General features: G+C 43.4%; 2 protein-coding genes across 2 annotated transcripts in view; both read left to right on the forward strand.

The window, feature by feature from the left end:
* wdr35 (WD repeat domain 35) overlaps nt 1-17758 on the forward strand; it is a 41657-nt gene extending 23899 nt beyond the window's left edge. The window contains exons 13-27 of the mRNA XM_084181668.1: nt 1231-1300; nt 1484-1537; nt 1649-1758; nt 2006-2225; nt 5493-5573; nt 5856-5992; nt 8284-8487; nt 8759-8905; nt 9136-9268; nt 9938-10048; nt 10985-11149; nt 12236-12376; nt 12849-13005; nt 13676-13916; nt 15186-17758. Coding sequence (XP_084037794.1) covers nt 1231-1300; nt 1484-1537; nt 1649-1758; nt 2006-2225; nt 5493-5573; nt 5856-5992; nt 8284-8487; nt 8759-8905; nt 9136-9268; nt 9938-10048; nt 10985-11149; nt 12236-12376; nt 12849-13005; nt 13676-13916; nt 15186-15336 — 2122 coding nt within the window. The 3' untranslated portion in view covers nt 15337-17758. The remainder of the gene's footprint in view (nt 1-1230; nt 1301-1483; nt 1538-1648; nt 1759-2005; nt 2226-5492; nt 5574-5855; nt 5993-8283; nt 8488-8758; nt 8906-9135; nt 9269-9937; nt 10049-10984; nt 11150-12235; nt 12377-12848; nt 13006-13675; nt 13917-15185) is intronic.
* Nucleotides 17759-23306: 5548 nt separating this feature from the next.
* LOC311145303 (delayed-rectifier potassium channel regulatory subunit KCNS3-like) lies at nt 23307-24818 on the forward strand (the record flags this gene model as incomplete). Its single annotated transcript, XM_084181538.1, has 1 exon — nt 23307-24818. The coding sequence occupies one exon, from the start codon at nt 23307-23309 to the stop codon at nt 24816-24818; it is 1512 nt and encodes a 503-aa protein (XP_084037664.1).
* Between the last annotated feature and the right edge of the window lie 1808 nt (nt 24819-26626).

A 26626-nucleotide genomic window follows, 5' to 3' on the forward strand; every position in this document is an offset into this window, starting at 1 on the left:
GAACGTAACAGGTGTATAACAGAAATTACTGTCTGTCAGATAGAATAGGGAATCGTGTCAGCTTTACTAATTATGTTTCTATCTGGAAAGTCCAGGTGGCACGGTTAAGACACCTTGCACAGGAGCAACAAACCAGAAAAAACATATTCTCTGTCATTTGTGAGGATATATCCCGACTGAAACCAAAATAAGCTGAAGGAACCACCCTTGATGTTATTCTGAACTGTTGATTTGTTCTGTGGCACTAATATCATGAAAATCTTCCTTATTTTTGGGGTCAGAAGATGTTTACAAGATTAAGATCACTTTATTTGTGATTTGTACACAAGGTCCAACCGAAATTTGACTTCTGCTTTATCCCAACCGCTCCGAAAGACACACATACAGGTGGCAGGTAGCCTAGCGGTTAGAGAGGCCAGCCAGCAACCGGTGGGTTGCCAGTTCGAGCGGAGGACTGCCACACTGGGCGCCCATGAAGCACTTGTTGTGGGGGTTAAGTGCCTTTGCTCGGCAAGCAATGGCATCTAGGATTGCCAGCTCACTTCCCTACAGATTTTTCTGCTCAGACCCGAGATTCGAACTGGCAACCCTCCGGTTGCTGGCTGGCCTCTAACCGCTAGGATACCTGCCGCCCCAGGTCCTGGCTTGTTTGATCCTGTGCAAGGTGTTGACATTGATATGAAGAAGGTCCATTCATCTGCCTGAAACAGTAGACATACAGTAGACAGCGGGTTGACCAGTGAGTCAGTGATACTGGCCTCAGACAGACAGGCGAGGGTAGGACCGACTGTCCTGCCAGGGATGTTCCTGTCTGCATGCCAACATATCAGCTTGAAGGAAAGTCTAATGTACTCTCTCAATTAAATTCTCTCTCTCTCTCTCTGCCCACCCAACTCTCTGTCTCCCCCCCCCCCCCCCCCCATTTCTGTCTGGCTGTCTCTCTCTTTCTCTCTCCCTGCCTGTCTGTCTGTCTGTCTGTCTGTCTGTCTGTCTGTCTGTCTCTTTGACCCCACCTCCATCTCTGTCTATGTCTGTCTGTCTGTCTGTCTCTCTCTCTCTCCCTGTCTGTATTTTTCTCTCCCTGTGTCTGTCTCTCTTTCACTCCCTGTCTGTCTGTCGGTCTGTCTCACTCTCTCTCTCTCGCTCCCTGTCTCTCTCTCTGTCTCTCTCCCCTGTCTTTCTGTCTGTCTGTCTGTTTCTCTTTCTTTCCCTGTCTGTCTCTGTCTCTAGGGTCTATCATATTGATGATAGTCCATCTGGGACCACTGAGGGCCCCCTGGACTTTGCCAAGGCCTTCACTGTGAGTTGCATTTTTAGAAAGCACACAACACTCCCTTTGTTAACACAAGCTGAAGATTTCACCCTCGGTTACAATGCCTGTTAAAACCCCAAGAGAGAGCCAACATAAATACATTCAATAAAGTTGAATGGAAATAGCTCATTCGTAACCCATTGCCTCATATATTTCCCTTTTCTATTTTAGGCAACACGAGACCCCATTTGTTGCATCACAGCAACAGACAAGACACTGATTGTGGTAGGTATTTCTCTCAGGATTTTATAGAGTATTAGTTCATCAGTCTATCAAGAGTTGGAAAAGTTCAGTTCGGAAAGGTTTTTTACTGTGTTTGTCCGTTTGTGATCAAAGGGCCGTGAGTCTGGTACCATCCACAAATACAGCCTGCCTAACGTTGCTCTGGTGCAGAAATACTCCTTAAACTACCGGGCCTACCAGCTTTCACTCAACTGTACCTCCAGGTCAGGACTCACTGTTGGCTGGTCACTGTAATATTACACGGTAGATGGTGTTTCAGTAGCAGAAAATAGTTTATGCCAATGGAGCTTATTGCTTGCATTACATAAGTACAACCGACATAGCATTGTTAGGAAGTTAGGAACCATCTGAACAGTTATTGCCTGGTCCAAAAGCAGTTTGGTGAACTTCATGCACTTTTTTATTATTATTGTACAATCTTGTATTGATAAAACCCATATTTTTCTTTAGCCGCCTGGCGATAATTGACATTTCGGGAGTGCTGACGTTTTTGGACCTGGCGGTGCGTTCGTCTTCGGGTGATGGCTCTGGGAGCCAGGCGGGGACAGGCGACCCCTCCAAGTTTGAGCGCAAGGACGTCTGGGACATGCAGTGGGCCAATGACAACCCCGATCTGTTTGCCATGATGGAAAAGACCAGGATGTACGTGTTCAGGAACCTGGACCCAGAGGTGAGTCCCTCTGACCTATATCATATATAGCCTCTATATAAATATATATCTCATATATAGCCTCTATATGAATATATATATCATATATAGCCTCTATATAAATATACAGTGAGGGAAAAAAGTATTTGATCCCCTGCTGATTTTGTATGTTTGCCCACTGACAAAGACATGATCAGTCTATAATTTTAATGGTAGGTTTATTTGAACAGTGAGAGACAGAATAACAAAAAAATAATCCAGGAAAACGCATGTCAAAAATGTTATAAATTGATTTGCATTTTAATGAGGGAAATAAGTATTTGACCCCTCTGCAAAACATGACTTAGTACTTGGTGGCAAAACCCTTGTTGGCAATCACAGAGGTCAGACGTTTCTTGTAGTTGGCCACCAGGTTTGCACACATCTCAGGAGGGATTTTGTCCCACTCCTCTTTGCAGATCTTCACCAAGTCATTAAGGTTTCGAGGCTGACGTTTGGCAACTCGAACCTTCAGCTCCCTCCACAGATTTTCTATGGGATTAAGGTCTGGAGACTGGCTAGGCCACTCCAGGACCTTACATGTTTGACATTTTAGTCATTTAGCAGACGCTCTTATCCAGAGCGACTTACAGTTAGTGAGTGCATACATTTTTCATACTGGTCCCCCGTGGGAATCGAACCCACAACCCTGGCGTTGCAAGCGCCATGCTCTACCAACTGAGCTACAGGAGGCCTTAATGTGCTTCTTCTTGAGCCACTCCTTTGTTGCCTTGGCCGTGTGTTTTGGGTCATTGTCATGCTGGAATACCCATCCACGACCCATTTTCAATGCCCTGGCTGAGGGAAGGAGGTTCTCACCCAAGATTTGACGGTACATGGCCCCGTCCATCGTCCCTTTGATGCGGTGAAGTTGTCCTGTCCCCTTAGCAGAAAAACACCCCCAAAGCATAATGTTTCCACCTCCATGTTTGACGGTGGGGATGGTGCTCTTGGGGTCATAGGCAGCATTCCTCCTCCTCCAAACACGGCGAGTTGAGTTGATGCCAAAGAGCTCGATTTTGGTCTCATCTGACCACAACACTTTCACCCAGTTCTCCTCTGACTCATTCAGATGTTCATTGGTAAACTTCAGACGGACCTGTATATTTGCTTTCTTGAGCAGGTGGACCTTGCAGGCGCTGCAGGATTTCAGTCCTTCATGGCGTAGTATGTTACCAATTGTTTTCTTGGTGACTATGGTCCCAGCTGCCTTGAGATCATTGACAAGATCCTCCCGTGTAGTTCTGGGCTGATTCCTCACCGTTCTCATGATCATTGCAACTCCACGAGGTGAGATCTTGCATGGAGCCCCAGGCCGAGGGAGATTGACAATGCTTTTGTGTTTCTTCCATTTGCGAATAATCGCACCAACTGTTGTCACCTTCTCACCAAGCTGCTTGGCGATGGTCTTGTAGCCCATTCCAGCCTTGTGTAGGTCTACAATCTTGTCCCTGACATCCTTGGAGAGCTCTTTGGTCTTGGCCATGGTGGAGAGTTTGGAATCTGATTGATTGATTGCTTCTGTGGACAGGTGTCTTTTATACAGGTAACAAACTGAGATTAGGAGCACTCCCTTTAAGTGTGCTCCTAATCTCAGCTCGTTACCTGTATAAAAGACACCTGGGAGCCAGAAATCTTTCTGAGTGAGAGGGGGTCAAATACTTATTTCCCTCATTAAAATGCAAATCAATTTATAACATTTTTGACATGAGTTTTTCTGGATTTTGTTGTTGTTATTCTGTCTCTCACCGTTCAAATAAACCTACCATTAAAATTATAGACTGATCATTTCTTTGTCAGTGGGCAAACGTACAAAATCAGCAGGGGATCAAATACTTTTTTCCCTCACTGTATATACTCAGTTTATTAGGTACACCTATCTAGTATCGGGTCAGACCCCCCTTTGCCTCCAGAACAGACTGAATTCTTCGGGGCGTGGATTCTGCAAGGTGTGGCATTCAAACATTTCAAACACATGTGGTCTGGTTGTGATGATTATATAGCTAACCACCATACACTTCGAATTGCTGGGAATGTAGGGAGGGTTTGGGTCTCCCCAGAATGTAGGGAGGGGTTGGGGGTCTCCCCAGAATGTAGGGAGGGGTTGGGGTCTTCCCAGAATGGAGGGAGGGGTTGGGGATGGGTTGGGTCTCCCCAGAATGGAGGGAGGGGTCTCCCCAGAATGGAGGTAGGGGTTTGGGGTGTCCCCAGAATGGAGGGAGGGGTTGGGAGTCTCCCCAGATTGGAGGGAGGGGTTGGGAGTCTCCCCAGATTGGAGGGAGGGGTTGGGAGTCTCCCCAGAATGGAGAGAGGGGTCTCCCCAGAATGGAGGGAGGGGTTGGGAGTCTCCCCAGAATGGAGGGAGGGGTTGGGTCTCCCCAGAATGGAAGGAGGGATTGGTTCTCCCCAGAATGGAAGGAGGGATTGGTTCTCCCCAGAATGGAAGGAGGGGTTGGTTCTCCCCAGAATGGAAGAAGGGTTTGGGTCTCCCCAGAATGGAAGGAGGGATTGGTTCTCCCCAGAATGGAAGGAAGGTTTGGGTCTCCCCAGAATGGAAGGAGGGTTTGGGTCTCCCCAGAATGGAAGGAGGGTTTGGGTCTCCCCAGAATGGAAGGAGGGTTTGGGTCTCCCCAGAATGGAAGGAGGGTTTGGGTCTCCCCAGAATGGAAGGAGGGTTTGGGTCTCCCCAGAATGGAAGGAGGGTTTGGGTCTCCCCAGAATGGAAGGAGGGTTTGGGTCTCCCCAGAGAGAGTCAGAGGAAAAGACAAACCTCTTCATTTTATTCCTTTGCTGCTTGTTTTCTCAACCCTACATAGTTTATATAAGCCTAAGGAAGCACTGCTCACTGCATATAGAAAAGTTTAGTTTCAGATTGACTCAACACCCTGTCCACAGGCTATTGCGCACAGCTGGTGCACAAAACAAATTGATTGTAAACTTGCTGTGAGCACTGCTCATGTTAAAACCGTATGGGACATTGCCCCAACAGACCACCAATTAATTCCATACATAGTGTATAATTCATACTGAATTGGAAACTACACACTACCTCTAGTTTGCTGTTCCCTACCCTTCCAAATAGAAATGCGGAGGTTTTTAAATGTTGGGTATAGATTAGGATCAGAGCATAATGGATGTTTTCCCCTTAATGACCATCATCAACGGATGACCCCAAAGAGACAAAAACAAGTTGGTGTTTTTATATTAGACATACAATTTCTTCTGATTTTAATATTCCATATTAATCAGGAACCCATTCAAACGTCTGGATACATCTGCAACTTTGAAGACCTGGAAATCAAATCGGTCCTGCTGGATGAAATCATGAAGGTAACCTTCTTTTCTTAATATGCAAAAGTCCCACTGTTCCCACTAATTCCGGTAATTTGATAGCAAACAAAGTAAGCTGTGCGGGAACAGATGTTTACTATTGCTATTGGAATACATACATGTTCCCAGCAGAACACAATTGACTGTGCACAACAACAGCAAAGATGCGTCTATTTCTGTTAGTTATGCAAAGTATACTTTGCTAAATGGAGTCGGATGCCAAAAGGTCCGGAATATCCATGATGCAATGGGAATGTGAAGTGATCCCAGATTTCCTCTTAGGATCCGGAGAGGCCGAACAAGGATTACCTCATCAACTTTGAGATCCGCTCCCTCCGCGACAGCCGCTCGCTGATCGAGAAAGTGGGCATCGAGGACGCCTCCCAGTTCATCGAAGACAACCCCCACCCCAGACTCTGGTAAATACATGGACAGTAATCTTGTTCCCAGCCCCTTTGGGCAAAAGCTTGGGATGAGATTACATAGACAGTAACCCTGCATTTCATGGAGGCACTTAAAGGGACAGTTCACTCCAAAATTAAAGTTTGTCAGATGCTTTCAGAAGACCTCATAAGTGGTCTTCTGTTGAGATAAATCCAGGTCCCTGGCCATCTGATGTGTAGATCCTGCTATATGCCCTAATCCAAAATGAATGGAAAAGATAAACACAATATCCTGTTTTTTTTTTTTTTTTTTATGCTCTTGGTGTATAATTTCTGTTCATTTGGTTGAGGCATGCAGCTGGATCTACGCGATTGATGGCTTGCGATTCTTCTTGACATTAGAACACTTTTGAGGTTTGAAAACAAATTATATCATTTGATATTGGAGGGAACTTTCTCTTTTAAGGCCTTTCAAGAATCTATTCTGTCAGTCATTCCTCCATTCTTACCCACTCTGAATGGACTCTTATATTGTGGTCCTCTGTAGCTCAGCTGGTAGAGCACGGCGCTTGTAACGCCAAAGGTAGTGGGTTCGATCCCCGGGACCACCCATACACAAAAAATGTATGCATGCATGACTGTAAGTCGCTTTGGATAAAAGCGTCTGCTAAATGGCATATTATTATTATTTATTATTATTGACATCAATGTCTACTCTGAGTGTTTGCAGCCTTTCCAGTAGACTGTCACACCCAGCAAGCATCAGTTTGCCCAGAAAACGTGCCACACAGATGTTTGGTTCGGGGGTCATAATATATTTGCAGGACCTAGTGACGTGAGAAAGTGGGAAGTCAATGGTTGTTACACGTTTATGGTCTGTTTAATGAGGTTCTCCTCAAAGGAACCTCAAGGTGATCGATCTCACTGAAGATGTCATGCCATTCAACCTAAAGGCAAAAAATGCCCCTGGAAGCACTGTTTGCACAAGCAGAGGAGAAACTGTGGCATGTGTGACATGTGGAATGTCTTACAACACAGAGATTTACAGATGGAGATTTGTCCTATTCTTAAAATGTCAGTCCTAGTCACATTTTCAGTTTAGTCGTATACTCGTATTGAAGAACATCATCTAAGGTGAGCCTAGACTTTCCATCCCTGAGGCAGGTTGAAAGCATCACTGTGTCCTTTTTATCAAAGGCCAATATTCATCTGGTTATGTGGGAGAATCCCCACGCTGGCGTGACGGAGTTTGGTTGATTTATCGTGCTGTTTTGGTAGCACTCTGCTAACGGATGCCGGTTAAAAGAGTACTTCGGCTCCCCATGTCATTTTTCACAGCGACTCGAGGAATTTGGGAACTTTTGGGGGGAAATGAAACCAACCTGTCAGGGGTGAGCTGTCCCTTCGATTGACTGAACAAGGTCTAGTGGTAGAGACCTGATGTGCCACAGATATTTTGACATGCCTGTATTGCCCTCAAATGTTCAATTTCTAAGGTGCTCCGTGTACAAGATGCATACCAAAGGTAGCTGGTCATTTTCAGGATCAGGAGTACACACACACACACACACACACACACACACACACACACACACACACACACACACCCCACCCCAACACCCCAGTCTGATTCAGAACACCCCACCCCAACACCCCAGTCTGATTCAGAACACCCCACCCCAACACCCCAGTCTGATTCAGAACACCCCACCCCAACACCCCCAGTCTGATTCAGAACACCCCACCCCAACACCCCAGTCTGATTCAGAACACCCCACCCCAACACCCCAGTCTGATTCAGAACACCCCACCCCAACACCCCAGTCTGATTCAGAACACCCCACCCCAACACCCCAGTCTGATTCAGAACACCCCACCCCAACACCCCAGTCTGATTCAGAACACCCCACCCCAACACCCCCAGTCTGATTCAGAACACCCCACCCCAACACCCCAGTCTGATTCAGAACACCCCACCCCAACACCCCCAGTCTGATTCAGAACACCCCACCCCAACACCCCAGTCTTATTCAAAGACATTCTCAGCAGCAATGTGTTTGTGTTTTTCTGAATGGGTTTGGATGGTATACCGCAGGTTATGATCATATTGCATTTGCATGTAGGGTTGCAAAGTTGGAAGATTCCCAGAATCAGGAGCAAATTCGGATTCCTCCAACCATGATTTCTGGAAAACCTGGGAATTTGGGGAAAGTTACCAGAATTTTGCAACCCTAATCACGTATAGTGAGCATGTATAAATGTTCTCCACCTTCTCAGAGACATTTCGCAAAATGATAGTCTTCACCCTGCTGTTGATCTGCTCCCAGGCGCCTGTTGGCCGAGGCGGCCCTCCAGAAGCTGGACCTGAAGACGGCTGAGCAGGCCTTCGTCCGCTGTAAGGACTACCAGGGCATCGAGTTCGTCAAGAGCTTGGGCAACCTGCAGAGCGAAGCCATGAAACAGGCCGAGGTGGCGGCCTACTTCAGCAGGTTCGAGGAGGCCGAGAGGATGTACCTGGACATGGACCGCAGGTAAGGTGTTGGATGTCACGTAGGATGTTGCGCTTTACCTCTATGGCTGTATGTTAAGTATTGAAGACACTAAACGATAAAGGATACCCTTGTTTTGCTTTTAGTTTTTGTTATGTTTTAGAATGTTAACGCAATGTTCAGTTGTTGATTCAAGTCGGTAAAATGGTGTTGAAGTTTTTCACTATTGACTTAACTTCCATGGACGTGTGATGCTGTCCTAATATGGATACCGTACCGTACAGCTAACGACAGATAACGTCTCTCTCTTTAGGGACCTGGCCATCAGCCTGAGGATTAAGCTGGGGGACTGGTTCCGCGTCCTGCAGCTTCTGAAGACTGGATCGGGTGACTGTGACGATGCAGTGCTGGAGCAGGCGTACAATGCCATCGGGGACTACTTTGCAGATAGACAGAAGTGGTACAGGCCTTTCAGTATTTTGTAATTCAAGACGGTGAATGGTAGCGTTTGCCTTGCACGTTTGATTCTAGGCAACAGAACAGAGTCCAGTTGTTTGACGGGATCCTTTCCCTTCAGCATTTTGTCTTTCATGTTGACATTTTAATGTTTGACACTGTAGCTCCATAATATCGTGTGAGTGTTCTAGTATTGTAGTCTGCAAATGCTTTGGTGCCAATGTTCCTCTCCAGGGTGAATGCAGTTCAATACTACCTTCAGGGGCGCAACCAGGAGAGGCTGGCAGAGTGTTACTATATGCTGGAGGATTACGACGGACTGGAACGACTGGCTAGTTCCCTACCGGAGAACCACAAACTGCTACCGGTGAGGGCTGCCCTGTAGAAGAGAGAGGACATGAGATACGTTTCCAGTAGTGCTTTATACCTAGGTGACAGTTAAAAAAAGCTAGTGCAGGGGTCACTTCTGGTCTTCAGTCTTCACCGAGGTCTGGAGGGCCGCACTGAAAATTGGTGATATTTAGTCGTCATCAAAATGTGCAAAACATAGTCTTATATCCATTGTTGAATTGTTTTTGGAATTTTTTAAGTTTATCTGATTGTTAACGAGCTGGATAAAGTGAAGAGACTGTAAATGTCTGTCTGACACCCCTGAGCTAGTGTTTTGTGTTGGTCCTCCACTTTCTCTGACTCGCCACTTAATTCTCTCCTACCCGTCCGTCTGGCTTCCATCAGCATGTCAATAAATACAGTGTGTTTAGTAGGTTTCTACCAGGGTTGCGGTCAATTTGGTTTTCATTTTCAACCCAATCAATTCAGGAAGTGATACCTGAAATTCACTTCAGGAAGTGAAAAGGAGAACAACGGGCAATTTTCAATTGATTAATAGAATTTCACTTCCTGACTAAATGGACTCAAATCCATAAATATCTCCTTCAATTTTAAGGCTTCAATTGTAATTTCCTCCATTCAGCCATTTCCATGTGGACAAAGAAGACCTTTCCCCTCATCTATCTTTTGTGTTTGCACGTCGTAGGACATCGGCCAGATGTTTGTCACCGTAGGCATGTGTGAGCAGACCGTGAACGCCTACCTGAAGTGCAACCAGCCCAAGGCTGCGGTCGACGCCTGCGTTCATCTAAACCAGGTGAGAGACCGACAGACGAGACGGTCAGAGACCTCCAGAGGGGTTGTGGTTCTGAGCTTAGGACAGTTTATCTATTCAGTGCTGATTCCCCATTGGAAAGTGGAAACTGGCAGTCCCCACTGTCCTCCACCAACTAGGTTTTGACATCACTACACCAGATGACATCACTACACCAGTGGCAGACCACAGTAGGACTTTCTGTTCTGAGGATTGCACTGTCAATTATTTTGTCATTGCACTGTGAATGGTTTTTACTTTTGAAGTGTATTTTTTCAAACGTCTTCGCATGAGCACAACAGACATGAGCAACACTATTTTCTTTAATGTGTCACATTTCTTTTGTGGCATCGTAGTACTTTGCTGATTTTGAGTGTAACTGAATCTTGGCTTCATAACAGAATTGCCCAATGGAAATGTGACCAGGAGAGAAGTAGTAGAGGTATCTGGTAGATCATTTAGCTCGATTTAAAAGCATGTTCTTTTGGCCACAGTTTTCATGATACACATGCTGTGTTGATGAAACGTTTCTTAACCACCAACACGGTCTCGGATGGATAGATACGATTTAATCATGATATACTTTTCTCCCATTTCCTGTTGTGTTGAAAACCACATATGGCCAGGACCTCCAGCATTTGGCTCACACCAACAGCTTTTAAATTATCTTTCAACTGGTTCTTTTTTCCAAAGCCCTAACATATAGTTTTTTCAATCTAATTTCTATATTTTCAAATATATCAAATAATTAAAACATTATTTGTATATATTAAACAATGATTTATTCACAACACATACCAACATATCACAAGTACCCAACAACACAACACTACTTTACACACCGCATGTAAACACAAAGACACATCATTGTTCTGTCTCATATTATAAATGTATATCAGGTACATTTATTATTTCGTAATCTTTTCTGCTTTTACACAGTGGAATAAAGCTGTGGAGCTGGCCAAAAACCACAACATGAAAGAGATCAAATCTCTTCTGGCCAAGTATGCGTCTCACCTGCTGGAGAAGAACAAGCCTCTGGAGGCGGTGGAGTTGTACCGTAAAGCCCACCATTTCCTAGACGCAGCTAAACTCATGTTTAAGGTACTGCCAACCATTATGCCTTAACACCATGCAAAGTCACATTCTTGTTTTGAAGTGTCTTCTGGCTAAAGAAGGCAAATGTTGGAATGTAATTGGTAGGGCACTCATAAGGGGACATGATCAACCAATAAAAGAAATATGCAGTGTAGTCTGCAACACTTCACCACTACAGTAAATACCACACTTCACCACTACAGTAAATACCACACTTCACCACTACAGTAAATACCACACTTCACCACTACAGTAAATACCACACTTCACCACTACAGTAAATACCACTCTTCACCACTACAGTAAATACCACACTTCATCACTACAGTAAATACCACACTTCACCACTACAGTAAATACCACACTTCACCACTACAGTAAATACCACACTTCACCACTACAGTAAATACCACACTTCACCACTACAGTAAATACCACACTTCACCACTACAGTAAATACCACACTTCACCACTACAGTAAATACCACACTTCACCACTACAGTAAATACCACTCTTCACCACTACAGTAAATACCACACTTCATCACTACAGTAAATACCACACTTCACCACTACAGTAAATACCACACTTCACCACTACAGTAAATACCACACTTCACCACTACAGTAAATACCACACTTCACCACTACAGTAAATACCACACTTCACCACTACAGTAAATACCACACTTCACCACTACAGTAAATACCACACTTCACCACTACAGTAAATACCACACTTCACCACTACAGTAAATACCACACTTCACCACTACAGTAAATACCACACTTCACCACTACAGTAAATACCACACTTCATCACTACAGTAAATACCACACTTCATCACTACAGTAAATACCACACTTCATCACTACAGTAAATACCACACTTCATCACTACAGTAAAATGTAATACTTATCATTCAGTTCAGTCCTTAGCCAATAGCCTTCACAGAGGCATTTAAACTACATTATGCGTCGGACCGGATTTTTGCGAAGACCCCTGCCTGAACTCGTATTATTCTCCAGCACACATAACCTCATGCCATCTGGTGTCAGACCCATCTGTCATCTGCTGTATGAACCTTTCAGATAGCGGATGAGGAGGCTAAGAAGGGGACCCGGCCATTGAGGGTAAAGAAGCTGTATGTGCTGGCAGCCCTGCTAGTGGAGAACTACCACAGCCAAGTGAAGACCTCCCAGCAGAACAAGGCCAAAGGGAAGACGTCAGAGGTACACAACCCACAAAATCCTTAAGAAATACAGTCATTTAGGTCGCGTGTGTCATTTTGGTTTGTTTGCTGCTTTAAAATAAAATAAAGGGTTATTTGTCACACGTTTCGTAAACAACAGTGAAATGCTCACTCACGGTTCCCTTTCCAACATTGCAGAGTTAAAGATAAAAAATATATATATTTAATGCTAACAGTAATGTAATTTACAATTTGTTGCAGTTGTTAGCTACAAGGGTCTGGTTTATATAGCGTTTACACCAGTGCAAAGGTAGCACTTGTTATTTTCCAAAAGTGAGTACAGATTAAGCATATCAATGATGTACTGAAAAAATAGCTTGGTCTTTAATTCCCCTCCGATAACAGATGTACGACAGTGTTCGTTCTCAGTGAATCAGGGAATTCATTCCCATGTCTTTTGGTGACTTTTACTCGTCCCAACCTGTCAGCTACTCCCGTCTCTCTCCCTTCAGGCTACATCTGCTCTAGCTGGGCTGCTGGAGGAGGACGCCACGTCCTCAGACAACCGCATGGTGGACAGCGCCTGGCGCGGGGCCGAGGCCTACCACTTCTTCCTGCTGGCTCAGAGGCAGCTGTACGAAGGCTACATGGTGAAAGCCATGAAGACAGGTATCCCACTCTCTCTCAGGCAGTTACATTTAGTATCTTTCCTCCCCTGTTCCTGCCAACCCTCTTCACGTCACCGGGTACGAAAAGACACAGCAAATAACAAGACACCCCCGCTCTCTTTTAACAAGTGTCTGTTAACGTGTGTGTGTATGTAGGCCTATGTCTTCTCCGAGGTATGACTGTGCACCTCACCCTTTCTCATTCGGTCTTGAGGGTGTGGGTTTGACTAGCCCTCTGTTTAGACATTCACTCTGTAGCACCATCAAATGAACTGAAGAAAGTTGTTGGTGGTTGGGTGGTCCACTGTAGCTCAGTTGCTAGAGCACGGCGCTTGCAACCCCAGGATAGTGGGTTCGATTCCCGCGACCACCCATACGTAAAATGTATGCGCGCATGACTAAGTCGCTTTGGATAAAAGCGTCTGCTAAATGGCATATTATATTATTATTAATATGAGACCCATGAGTCTCCCGGTCGCGGCCGGCTACGACAGAGCCTGGATTCGAACCAGGATCTCTAGTGGCACAGCTAGCACTGCGATGCAGTGCCTTAGACCACTGTGCCACTCGGGAAAACCCCAATTCAACGTCCTCTCAATCTCAAATGTCCCCATAAACCCCAAACCTTAAAATGAACTGTAAATACTCAACCAATCTCCCCTCCTTACCAGCTCTCCACCTACGGGACTACGAGGACATCATCCCGGCAGTGGAGATCTACTCCCTGCTGGCCATCTGCTCGTCAGCCAACCGGGCTTTCAGCACGTGTTCCAGAGCCTTCATCAAGCTGGAGTCCCTGGAGAGCTTGAGCCCTGAGCAGAGACAGCTCTATGAAGACCTGGCCCTGGAGATCTTCACCAAACACAGCACCAAGAACAGCCACATGTCGGGACTGGACAGCACTCCTGAGGGGTGAGGTGCATGACCACCGCAGTGCAGACCTGGGTTCATATAGTATTCGTATTTTTTTTAAATGAATACTTTAGCTTAGCTTGATTGAGCTTTCTGCCGGCTGGCTTAATGGAGGAGTGCAAAACCCTGTCCATCTTGAACCCAGGTCTGGACTGCTAAACCCTGTCCATCTTGAACCCAGGTCTGGACTGCTAAACCCCGTCCATCTTGAACCCAGGTCTGGACTGCTAAACCACTGATAGCTAGCTGCTTTATATTTCAGGGTCAAAACATATTGATGCGTGTTCTCGTCATCAATCTTCTTCTCACTGCCATTCAGAATCAAGTCAAGAACAGCAAGGAAAGCTACTAAATAAGTAGCTACATTGCATGGATTTGATATCAAAATGTATTTAACAAATCCTTGGCAATAACACAGAAGAAGTCAGAAAGCAGCCCTTTGAAATGCCTGAGCAGATTTTATTAGTGTACAATAGCATTACAGTTGCTCTCTCTCTGTCTCTCTCTGTCTCTCTCTGTCTCTCTCTCTGTCTGTCTCTCTCTGTCTCTCTCTGTCTCTCTCTCTCTCTCTGTCTCTCTCTCTCTCTCTGTCTTTGTCTCTGTCTTTCTCTCTCTGTCTCTCTCTCTCTCTCTCTCTCTCTCTGTCTCTCTCTCTCTGTCTCTCTGTCTCTCTCTCTCTCTGTCTCTCTCTCTCTCTCTCTCTCTCTCTGTCTCTCTCTCTCTCTCTCTGTCTCTCTCTCTCTCTCTCTCTCTCTCTCTCTCTCTCTCTCTCTCTCTCTCTCTCTCTCTCTCTCTCTCTCTCTGCTGATCATGAGGGATTACTAATATACACTGGAAAAAGCCCTGCGCGGGTTCCAACGGTGGCTTGTGTAATTGCTCTGTCTATGTAATATAACAGGACTATGGCTGTCTCATTGTAGTACTTACTTAGTTAAATGGTAATTACCTGATCATTCTATAATAACTACACTTGGGTTTCTTTTGCGCTTCAGTGACACAAGCATCCCTGGGTAACAATTGGTACTATGTAGTTACTGATTGAGTTGAATCCTTTCAGGTAAGTACCAGATAGTATTCATTGTTACCACATAGTTTCTTAGTTAGTACCACGTACCATGTCAGTACCAGGAAGGTACCAGCTTTAACCAGGCTGTAAAATAAACTATTAGGGAAACGTCCACTGTTCCACATGATATTGGCTTGTAGTTGGTAAAGCTTTGTATTTGGATGTGCTTTATCTTCTCCAACCATCATTCTAATCTGTTCCAGGCCTGAGGGGAAGCTGCCCACCTGCATCGTGACCGGCTGGACCATCTCAGAGTACCAGTTCTGGATGTGCAGCGTGTGTAAGCACTGTGCATTGGAGAACGAGATTGGTAGCCACAACTTCTGCCCTCTGTGCCACAGCTCGCTGGCATAAAGTCCAAGATCTTTAAATCAATCAGTACTGCGAACTTTGAGTTTCCAGGGATAACCCCCAAGAGCAGGGCAGCTACGGTACATTGGCTCACACTACACTAAATACAGTGCCTTCAGAAAGTATTTATACCCCTTGACTTATTCCACATTTTGTTGTTACAGCCTGAATTCAAAATGGATTCAATTGATTTTTTTCTCTCACCCATCTACACACAATACCCCATAATGACAAAGTGAAAACATGTTTTTAGAAATGTTTGCAATTTGAAAATGTAAAACATATATCTCATAAGTATTCACGCCCCTGAGTCAATACTTTGTAGAAGCACCTTTGGCAGTGATTACAGCGGTGAGTCTTTCTGGGTAAATCTCTAAGAGCTTTCCACACCTGGATTGTGCAACATTTGCCCATTATTATTTTCAAAGTTCTTCAAGCTCTGTCAGATTGGTTGTTGATTATTGCTACACAACGATTTTCAGGTCTTGCCATAGATCTTCAAGTCAAAACTAACTCTGCCACTCAGGAACATTCACTGTCTTCTTGGTAAGCAACTCCAGTGTAGATTTGGCCTTGTTTTTTCAGGTTGTTGCCCTTCTGAAAGGTGAATTAATCTCCCAGTGTCTGGTGGAAAGCAGACTGAATTAATCTCCCAGTGTCTGGTGGAAAGCAGACTGAACCAGGTTTTTTTCTAGGATTTTGCCTGTGCTTAGCTCCATTCCGTTTCTTTTTTATCCTGAAAAACTCCCCAGTCCTTAATGATTACAAGCATACCCATAACATGATGCAGCCACCACTATGCTTGAAAATATGGAGAGTGGTACTCAGTAATGTGTTGAATTGGATTTGCCCCAAACATAACACTTTGTATTAAGGACAAGAAGTTCATTGCTTTGCCACAGCATTACTTTAGTGCCTTGTTGCAAACAGGATGCATGTTTTAGAATATTTTTATTCTGTACAGGCTTCCTTCTTTTCACTCTGTCAATTAGGTTAGTATTGTGGAGTAACTACAATGTTGATCCATCTTAATATTTATCTTATCACAGCCATTAAACTCTTAACTGTTTTAAGGTCACCATTGGCCTCATGATGAAATCCCTGAGCGGTTTCCTTCCTGTCAGTCAACTGAGTTAGGAAGGACGCCTGTATCTTTGTAGTGACTGGGTGTATTGATACACCATCCAAAGTGTAATTAATAACTTCACCATGCTCAAAGGGATATTCAATGTCTGTTTTTTTTTTTTTTACACCCATCTACCAATAGGTGCCCTTCTTTGTGAGGCATTGGAAAACCACCCTGGTTTTTGTGTTTGAATCTGTGTTTGAAATTCACTGCTCGACTGAGGGACCTTAAAGATAATTGTATGTGTGGGATACAGAGAAAATGTAGTCATTCAAAAATCATGTGAAACACTATTAAAAGCACACAGAGTGAGTCCATGCAACTTATTATGTGGCATGTTAAGCACATTTTTACTTCTGAATTTATTTAGGCTTGCCATAACAAAGGGATTGAATACTTATTGACTCAAGACATTTCAGCTGTTCATTTTTAATTAATTTGTAAAAATTTCAAAAAACATAATTCCACTTTGACATGATGGGGTATTGTGTGTAGGCCAGTGACAAAAAAAATCTCAGTTTAATCAAATTTAAATTCATGCTCTTACACAATTTTTTTTGGTAAAAAGTCAAGTGGTGTGAATACTTTTTAAGGCACTGTAATTCCATCCTGATTGCAGAGTCTTGGAGATATGTGAATCTGACACACCATGTCAACCAGTCCAGTAGTAATTAATTAATTTGTTTTGCATAACAAATGTTTATTATGGATTGGCATGGGGTGTCAACATGATGGAGCTCTGTCTCTTACTTCATATAGTAGCCTGACATAGAACTATTTTATTGTATTCATCAGTTGTTTTTTATTTAAACGTGTTTTCCATTTATCTAGCACCAAGGTTTCCAATAAGTTTTTTTTTATGTTAATGTGGTTGCTACTTTTGTTTGTTGACAGTTTATATATATTTTTCAACTCTTATTAAGCAGTGATGTTCTCTTCATTTTAAAGATTGAAAGAATGGTTTTGTGACGTTCAAGGCATATACAGTACATTTGTGAAACGCAGCAGGTAGCCTAGTGGTTAAGAGCATTGGGCCAGTAACTGAAAGGTCGCTAGTTTGAATCTTGGAGCCGACTAGGTGAAAAATCTGTCGATGTGCCCTTGAGCAAGGCGTACTAAACCCTAATTTCTCCTATAAGAGAAGCGTGTCTGCTAAATGTAACTGGTTTCATTAAACTGTTACTATGCATTTTTACTGAACAAAAGATTGAAAAGGGACCAATTTTAGTATATTGTCTTTACATAATTACATGGAATGTCATTTTATATTGATGAAAATGTATATTAAACGTAATAACATATGAATCCTTTTGTTACATGTTTTATCTGCTCCACTTTTATTTGTTACTTGGAAAGAGGTTTATACTGGGGTTGCCTGGAGACATGCCAGGAGATTTAGGAATCCACCTTTACGTTCTGGTAGAGCACTAATGCTATTCAGAGAGATTGTCTTAATGCCTGAATTAAATTCATAACTGATGTAAACAATGTTGAAGGAATTTTTAATCTCCCGGAATGAGCTTGGACCTAGTTCGCGAAACTATTTTATAAACTCTGCTTAGGCCATGTTATTTTATTTTAAGTTTTTTTTTTAAACATTTTCGTCATTTAGCAGACGCGCTTATCCAGAGCGACTTACAGTTAGTGAGTGCATACATTTTCATACTGTGTCAACAAGCACGCAACAGAAAATGCTTTGCAACAGAATATAAAAAGGATTGTTTCATACAGGTAGTCCCTCCCTGTTACACTCTGTTTTCTTCTGATTGGTGCCTTATGAACACAGCCAACTTCAAATCAAGTTGATCAAGGTCAGGCTAGCAACAGGAATGGGATCCTTGGCTTGTGTACAGTCTATTTCTGCCACCTATGGTCCTTAATTGGTATCACACAGAGAACAATACATTCAAATCAGCTATTGGGAGGCAGTTTAAAGAAGGCCTATATTTGAAGTGTAGATAAACATCATGTAGAAGACTAGGTCAAATCACTGTATTGTTGAGTCCATTTTCCTCCAGGTCTCAAAAAGCAGATCTCAGTCACGTGAGTACTTCTAGAGAGAGAGATATGCTTTCTCTTTCTCCAACTGGGTTGATCCGGAGCCGAATGGTATTTTGACAAACTTAAAAAGGCTCCCATTGGGCGAATAAGGAAAACATGAAATGCATAAAATCCAGTTGACTGGAATTTGATTGTGTGGTAAATTTGATGTATTATTTACATGGGTAACAATATGGACAAGGTTATTAAATTCCACATGAAGACACCACACAAAAAACTACAATACAAAATGATTGCCCCATGCAGCACAAGAAGGTACATAATATCATGTAAGTTAAACGTAACATTATGACACAGAGAATAGTACGTTTATAAGTGAAAAAACACATTTAAACAAATACGTTAGGCTGACCTCATTAAGTTTCAAGAAGGTATGTTTTCACAATAGAATTAACCTTTCTGTCGTTTTTCAACAATCTTTGGATGAGTTTAGGAGAAGCCGTTCACCTCAGCCTTAACATAAATGTCCAGTGTTTCCAGATTTCTGTGAAATGTGACCTATAATAATTACAATATAAGTTAAATAGTTTTGTAATTAAGATGGTTAAAAAGCAGCTTTTCTGTGTATGAATGGTGTGGGCATATACCAGTTATTAAAAGTATTCATGACAACTAAACAGCTGATTGGCCAGCTCAGCCAATGAGCCAACATGATTTCAAATTATATGAGGAAATACTGTAGCTACCATTTTTGAAAAAGTCTGAGATACAAATTTGAGGTGTGTCTTAAAGGGTTTGAGATACAAATTTGAGGTGTGTTTTAAAGGGTTCTATCTCTAATTTATGCTTTGGCAATAAATACAAGTATAGGATGAGTCAACAACATCATTTGGGTATGAGTTAACAGAATATTAACTTTTAAAACGTGAGATTGTCACTGGACAGTTACTTGAAGTGCTTCTTTGCATGCTGAGATAATGGACAAGATCTCTCCCTATAAACACTCTTGTTATTGTGTGGTATCGTTGTAGTGTTGTGGTATTATTACAGTGTAGATGATGGGGAGAGTGATAATGCATCAGTTGAAACAACCATCGCGTGTGGACACCAGAGCCTCATATTGGCTGTATAAGGCTCTGGTAGATACCATTGCATGTCCCATGTTACACCTGTAGATGGAGATAGCGGATTATTTATGGAAGCTGCCTTCTCTAGAGGACATTACACTAACCACTCCTGCCCTGTCCTCCACTCCCACCCTCTGTATTATCAAGGACCCCAGTCATAAACTGTTTTCAACAGACCAGAAGATAATACCATTGTATTAAAGGGGCAGTCAGCGATTAGGAAAACCATAAACCCCTTGCCCCGCCACTTGTTTTGCATTTGGTAAACAGCTGAGGGATGGGGCTAGAAAAATGTACCCACTCAAATGTATAGATGACGGAGCTTTGAATGCAAAGGCTGACCATCCATGAGATCAAAATGATAGTTTTAACTATGTTTTGAAGCTATACAGTGTTTGTTTACATTTGATTAGAAACAATGGCTATCATTACTACTAAGATGGACATTTGGTTTCCTTTTGTTACGGTTTCTGAATACTTATTTACGTTTTCTACAATGTTATTTCATCGTTGACTGATGCACAGAAAGCCAATTATGAATATCCTTTTGTCAAGTTTTATTAGTCATATGTACAAGAATACTCTACGGGGGACCAGTATGAAAATGTATGCACTCACTAACTGTAAGTCGCTCTGGATAAGAGCGTCTGCTAAATGACTAAAATGTAAAATGTAAATATAAAATGTAAAAAATTTAGTACAGAAATGGATGTACCAATCACAGACTGCAGCTTTAAAGATAGAATCCGCAGTAGGGGAAAACAGCGCCACTTGTCACCCCACCACCATTGTCATTGTTTTTGTTGCCGAAGCTGTGGAGCATCTCGCAGCATGGTAAAAAATACGTCGTGCAGCAACACATATTGTGCTCTTCTATCGCGCGTGCAGTGATGTTTGCAGGAACTTCTTTGCTTTTTGTAATATCGCAAACGGATGTGGCTGTTTCACCATTACATTCCCAGCTTTAAGGCCCATGAGACACTTTCTACCCATAGGCAGTGTGGATACTAGCTGACTGAATGGCTGATGACACATAGGCCTGTTTCACTGTGCTACTTTATATATCAGCTTGTCCAATCTGTTCTTTACACATGGCAAATGAACTTGACACTTAATTCAAGTGGTCCTCTGTAGCTCAATTGGTAGAGCATGGCACTTGAAACGCCAGGGTAGTGGGTTCGATCCCCGGGACCACCCATACGTAAAAATGTATGCGCACATGACTGTACGTCGCTTTGGGTAAAAGCGTCTGCTAAATGGCATATTATTCAACCAAAGATCCCACTTCTATTGGTTTAGTTATCCACAGTCTTGCCACGGGTTGTGCTGGATTTGCTGTCAGTACATGAGACTATAATTGTCTATTCATTCATAAACAGAATATATTTATATCATAATGTTATGATAAAAACATATGTAGGCTCATGTCATGAGAAATATGCGGAAAATAGGAGGGACTAGCATGAGTATATGCATTTAATATTATACAGCATTATATTGTCCTATACTATGATATTGGTCATGTTTTTGTGGTGAATAAGTAGTCGAACATAAGTAGCCTAAACATTACAGATTTGTCAATGTCAACTAATAACAAGCCCTCATGCAAAATGCTTTGTTTATCTTGTTTTTGTAGTTGTTAATTCAGCATTTCTTGTACGTTACGAGTTTCAAGTTTAAATTAAACTGAATATCCTTGAAATGTGAGATCTCACTTCGATGTCTACTCAGTTTATTTGCCGCGTGCGTCTGGCTCACGGGACGCGGCGCGCACAAGTGGAGAGTGCAGCTTGGGGGATGAGAATTGCGCGCACGCACGCCACTGGAAAATGGACCACTGAGTGACGCATTGATTCTGCCCTTGGCCATTGAATCACTTAGCTCCTCTTCTAATCGCCCGGAGCATCCCGACTGAAACAGTGTGATAAAGACATGGAAGGAACAGAAGCGGGAGTTGACGCGCCTTTCAGCAAAATAAGTTTGCCGAAATTGATATATTGCCTCTGGAATAATGTCATTTAATATAAAGACAGGTAGGCTATGTGACTTTGTTGAGTTTTTGTCGTTTGTGTGGAGTCTACAAATAACTTTCTTAGATAGTGAACTGTGCTGTGGGGTTTTAATGTAGTCTGTATTGTGTCGCACGGCCCGGCTGCTCTTCTGAATATTTGGAATTATCCATTATTAAATTGATTTAGGTACGTTCTTGGTCTGAACTACTTTTTATAATTTTCTCTCTGCAAGGTAAGGGTGTATGGGTCTGTTAAATGTATTTTTAAGATAAAATGAGTAAATGAAGAAACTGAAACATTATCTCTTTTATACTTTTTAATCTAAGATTTGTTTTATGTTGGATAGGATGCGTTTATGAAGCACAGTGATTGTAGCATAAATATGGGATATTTATAATTTTATTCAATGTCCTATTGTTTGAAATCGCCATGTTTTGATGCATGATATCTCAATTTGGGTTTCAATTAGCCCAACACTGTGGAACGGATATCAAGGATTCATGGTCAAATAAGGCACTGTAATGTAAGCACAATGATAAGGCACAGTACTATACTGAACAAAAATATAAACGCAACATACAACACTTTCAACGATTTTTGTGAGTTACAGTTCATATAAGGAAATCAGTCAATTGAAATAAATAAACTAGGCCCTAAACTATGGATTTCACATGACTGTGCAGGGGCGCAGCCATGGGTGGGCCTGGGAGGACATAGGCTCACCCACTGGGGATCCAGGCCCAGCCAATCAGAATGGGTTTTTCCCCACAAAAGGGCTTTATTACAGACAGAAATACTCCTCAGTTTCATCAGCTGTCCGGGTGGCTGGTCTCAGACGATCCCGCAGGTGAAGAAGCCGGATGTGGAGGTCCTGGGCTGGCATGGTTACATGTGGTCTGCGGTTGTGAGGCTGGTTGGACATACTGCCAAATTCTATAAAACAACGTTGGAGGCGGCTTATGGTAGAGAAATGAACATTAAATTATCTGGCAACAGCTCTGGTAGACATTCTTGCAGCCAGCATGCCAATTGCACGCTCCCTCAAAACTTGAGACATCTGTGGCTTTGTGTTGTGTGACAAAACTGCACATTTTAGAGTGGCCTTTTATTGTCCCCAGCATAAGGTGCACCTGTGTAATGATCATGCTGTTTAATCATCTTCTTGATATGCCACACCTGACAGGCGGATGGATTATTTTAGCAAAGGAGAAATGCTCACTAACAGGGATGTAAACAAATTTGTGCACAAAATTTGAGAGAAATAAGCTTTTTGTGCTTTTTGAAGATTTCTGGGATCTTTTATTTCAGCTCATGAAACATGGGACCAACACTTTACATGATGCGTTTATATTTCTGTTCAGTATATAATGTTTTATAAGATACAATAATTTATGATACAGTACATAAATAATGTACTATTCGTTTGCTGAGTTTCAGAACCAAACGCTGTTGTGCAAGAAGTATTAATTCACACAATGTATCAAACAAGGCCCCTCTTCTAAAAGTGTGCAAATAATTTTTTATTCTTGATCTCACGGTTTGAAACAGATATAGTATAGCAATGCTGTGGTTTGGCCAGTCACTGATGTCTGCATCTTGTTTCCTTATGTAGGTGATGGATCCTCAGCTGGGAAGTGACCTGAGCCAGCATTGAGCAGTGGCCTCCTCCCCCTTCTTGTAAGGCCCCACCCATGCCACAGTTCCACCATGCAGTATGGCCAGATCCTTCACAGGCGCGGCCCGGACGACAGCTTCCTCAACCTGAACGTGGGTGGCTTTAAGCAGCGCGTGGAGCGCAGCATCCTGCAGCGCTTCCCCAGGACCCGCCTGGGGCGCCTGCTGTGCTGTGTCTCCGAGGAGGCCATCCTGGAGCTCTGCGACGACTTCAGCCCCACCGACAGAGAATACTACTTTGACCGCAACCCGTGCTTCTTCCGCAATGTCCTCAACTTCTACCACACGGGCAAGATCCACCTGATGGAGGAGCTGTGCATCTTCTCCTTCAGCCAGGAGATTGAGTACTGGGGCATCAAGGAGCTCCACCTGGACTCCTGCTGCAGCAACAAGTTTCAGGAGCAGAGACAGTTTGCAGAGTACAAGGACTGGGACCGGAGGAGCAGTGAGCAGCAGCAGGAGCTCAGGAGCATTGACTCCTCCATGGAGGAGCTCTCAACTATGGACAAGGACCTGGAGAAGTTTGAGGGAACCTGGTGCTCTGAGGTCCGCAAGAACATCTGGCTGCACCTGGAGAACCCGGGCTACTCGCGTTTGGCCAAAGGGATCGCCGTGGCCTCGCTGGCTGTGGTGCTGACCTCTATCGTGGCCATGTGCATCCACAGCATGCCCGAGTTCCACCAGGTGGACCTCAACGACAAGGATATTGAAGACCCGGTGCTGGCCATCTTCGAGGCTGTGTGCGTCATCTGCTTCTCTGTGGAGTTCCTGGTGCGGCTGGCCGTGGCGCCGTGTGCCCGTAAGTTCATGAGCAACGCGCTCAACATCATCGACTTTGTGTCCATCGTTCCCTTCTACGCCACGTTGGCCTTCGAGACAGTAGACGAGGAGAACGAGGAACTGGAGAACGTGGGCAAGGTGGTGCAGATCCTGCGACTCATGCGCATATTCCGCATCCTCAAGCTGGCGCGCCACTCGGTGGGGCTGCGCTCGCTGGGTGCCACGCTAAGGCACAGCTACCACGAGGTGGGCCTCCTGATGCTCTTTCTCTCTGTGGGCATCTCCATTTTTTCCGCGCTCATCTACTTTGTGGAGAAGGAGTCAGAGGAGTCGGACATAACAACCATCCCCGTGGGCTGGTGGTGGGCCACTATTAGCATGACGACGGTGGGCTACGGCGACACCTGCCCAGTGACGGTTGTAGGGAAGCTGGTGGCCACCCTGTGCATCATCTGCGGGATACTAGTGGTGGCACTGCCCATCACCATTATCTTCAACAAGTTCTCCATGTACTACCAGAGACAAAAGGCCATGGATGCCGATCAGAGCAATAATGAGACCGACCAATACAATAATAACAATATTAAGATCCCCGACCCCAATCTAACATACTTTAATGTCGGCGACGAGTACACCCTAAAGATGAACTCATTCATCACCGGTATCTCTGTCAGGAGCAGCGTCGGCAATGATGAAGACACGGACGCCACAGGCATCCAGGGTGGAGAGACGACTTGTATCCTGAAGGGGCACTTGAGAGCTTAATTTACCTGACTTAAACCCTTTTACTCCTTGGAGGAGCATAGGTCATCCACAAATGATCTTCTTCACTTTTGGACCAGTTTCTCAAGTTCCTTCCATGAGTAGTTCAGTTCTTCCATCTCTGCATTACAGATCTTCTCCGGGTGTTCCTTGGTATCCCACGGTTTCCTTCGCCTTGTGGGTTCCAAGTCAGGGACTGGGACAGTGGTCTTTCTTAGAGTGTGGCCACGGTTGAGGTGAAATAGGGCCACCATCTTTTCACCTGAGGCCTGAAATAAGCTGGACATGGCAATAAGCACTTTGTAGTTCTCAGGGTGAAAGTGAGCTGTATCTCTCCACACTCTCCTCCTTAGACACTACAATCTCTCCACACTCTCCTCCTTAGACACTACAATCTCTCCACACTCTCCTCCTTAGACACTACGATCTCTCCACGCTTTCCTCCTTAGACACTACAATCTCTCCACACTCTCCTCCTTAGACACTACAATCTCTCCACACTCTCCTCCTTAGACACTACAATCTCTCCACACTCTCCTCCTTAGACACTACAATCTCTCCACACTCTCCTCCTTAGACACTACAATCTCTCCACACTCTCCTCCTTAGACACTACAATCTCTCCACACTTTCCTCCTTAGAGACTACGATCTCTCCACGTTTTCATCCTTAGAGACTATGATCTCAGCACGTTCTCATCCTTAGAGACTATGATTTCTCCATACTCTCTTCCTTAGAGACTTTGATCTCTCTAAACTCTCCTCCTTAGAGACTGTGATCCATTAGCCCTAAGAATTGGCCTGTTTTTTCATCAGTGACTTGAGAACCTATTTTGATGCTGAGCAGTATCTGTCAATATTTATTTTGAATCAATAATTTTTTTTGTCAATCATATGGAATGAAACAGCCATTGTTTGAAACAACCCACTGGGCACATCACGTCATTTCAACATGGATAATTGGGTAATATTTGGTTGAGACGTTGATCAATGAGATTACAACCTATATTCACCCACTCAAAAAGACAGACAAAAATGTGTTGAATTTCCAATGACTAGCACTATGCTTTCAACCATCTAAATGCACAACTAAATTCCAATGGAAAAACAATGTATGATTTTTTTGTTTATTTGTCACCCAAATGTTTATCATTGCGCTTTCAACCATTTAAAAGCACAGCAAAGTTAAAATGTGAACACAATGTCAGATTTTTTATTTATTTATACAACAGATTAATGTGTTATCACTATGCTTCATCTAATAGCAGAACCAAATGACCTGGATTGCAGTTGAGATTACATTAAAAGTACATGGTGAAAGTGATCCAATGCCGTTCGAGATTCTGCACAGATTATTACAGCAATTGTGAAGCAATCTCCACAGACCTGCGACGACCTATGCATGCTATCTTGAACATACGCGCTTTATATGGTTACATAAAAATACATTTATAGTTATAGTAACTTCAAAATGGGACCATGGATGTGTTACTCATTTTAAAGTTGAATGTTACATTAGTTTGTAAGATAGCCTTAACTTTCGGCTATTTACTGTATTACAAAAGTAATATTAAATTGTGTTTGGTTGACAACACATCCAAATAGCAACATTTGAAGGACATGTATCTGCTTCTGGTGGTTCCATCTGAGCCACTGACTTAGTCTGGCTTTACAGTGAGGGAAAAAAAGTATTTGATCCCCCTGCTGATTTTGTACGTTTGCCCACTGACAAAGACATGATCAGTCTATCATTTTAATGGTAGGTTTATTTGAACAGTGAGAGACAGAATAACAACAACAAAATCCAGAAAA

Source organism: Coregonus lavaretus (assembly GCF_964263955.1).
Source record: "Coregonus lavaretus genome assembly, chromosome: 18".
Taxonomy (NCBI): domain Eukaryota; kingdom Metazoa; phylum Chordata; class Actinopteri; order Salmoniformes; family Salmonidae; genus Coregonus; species Coregonus lavaretus.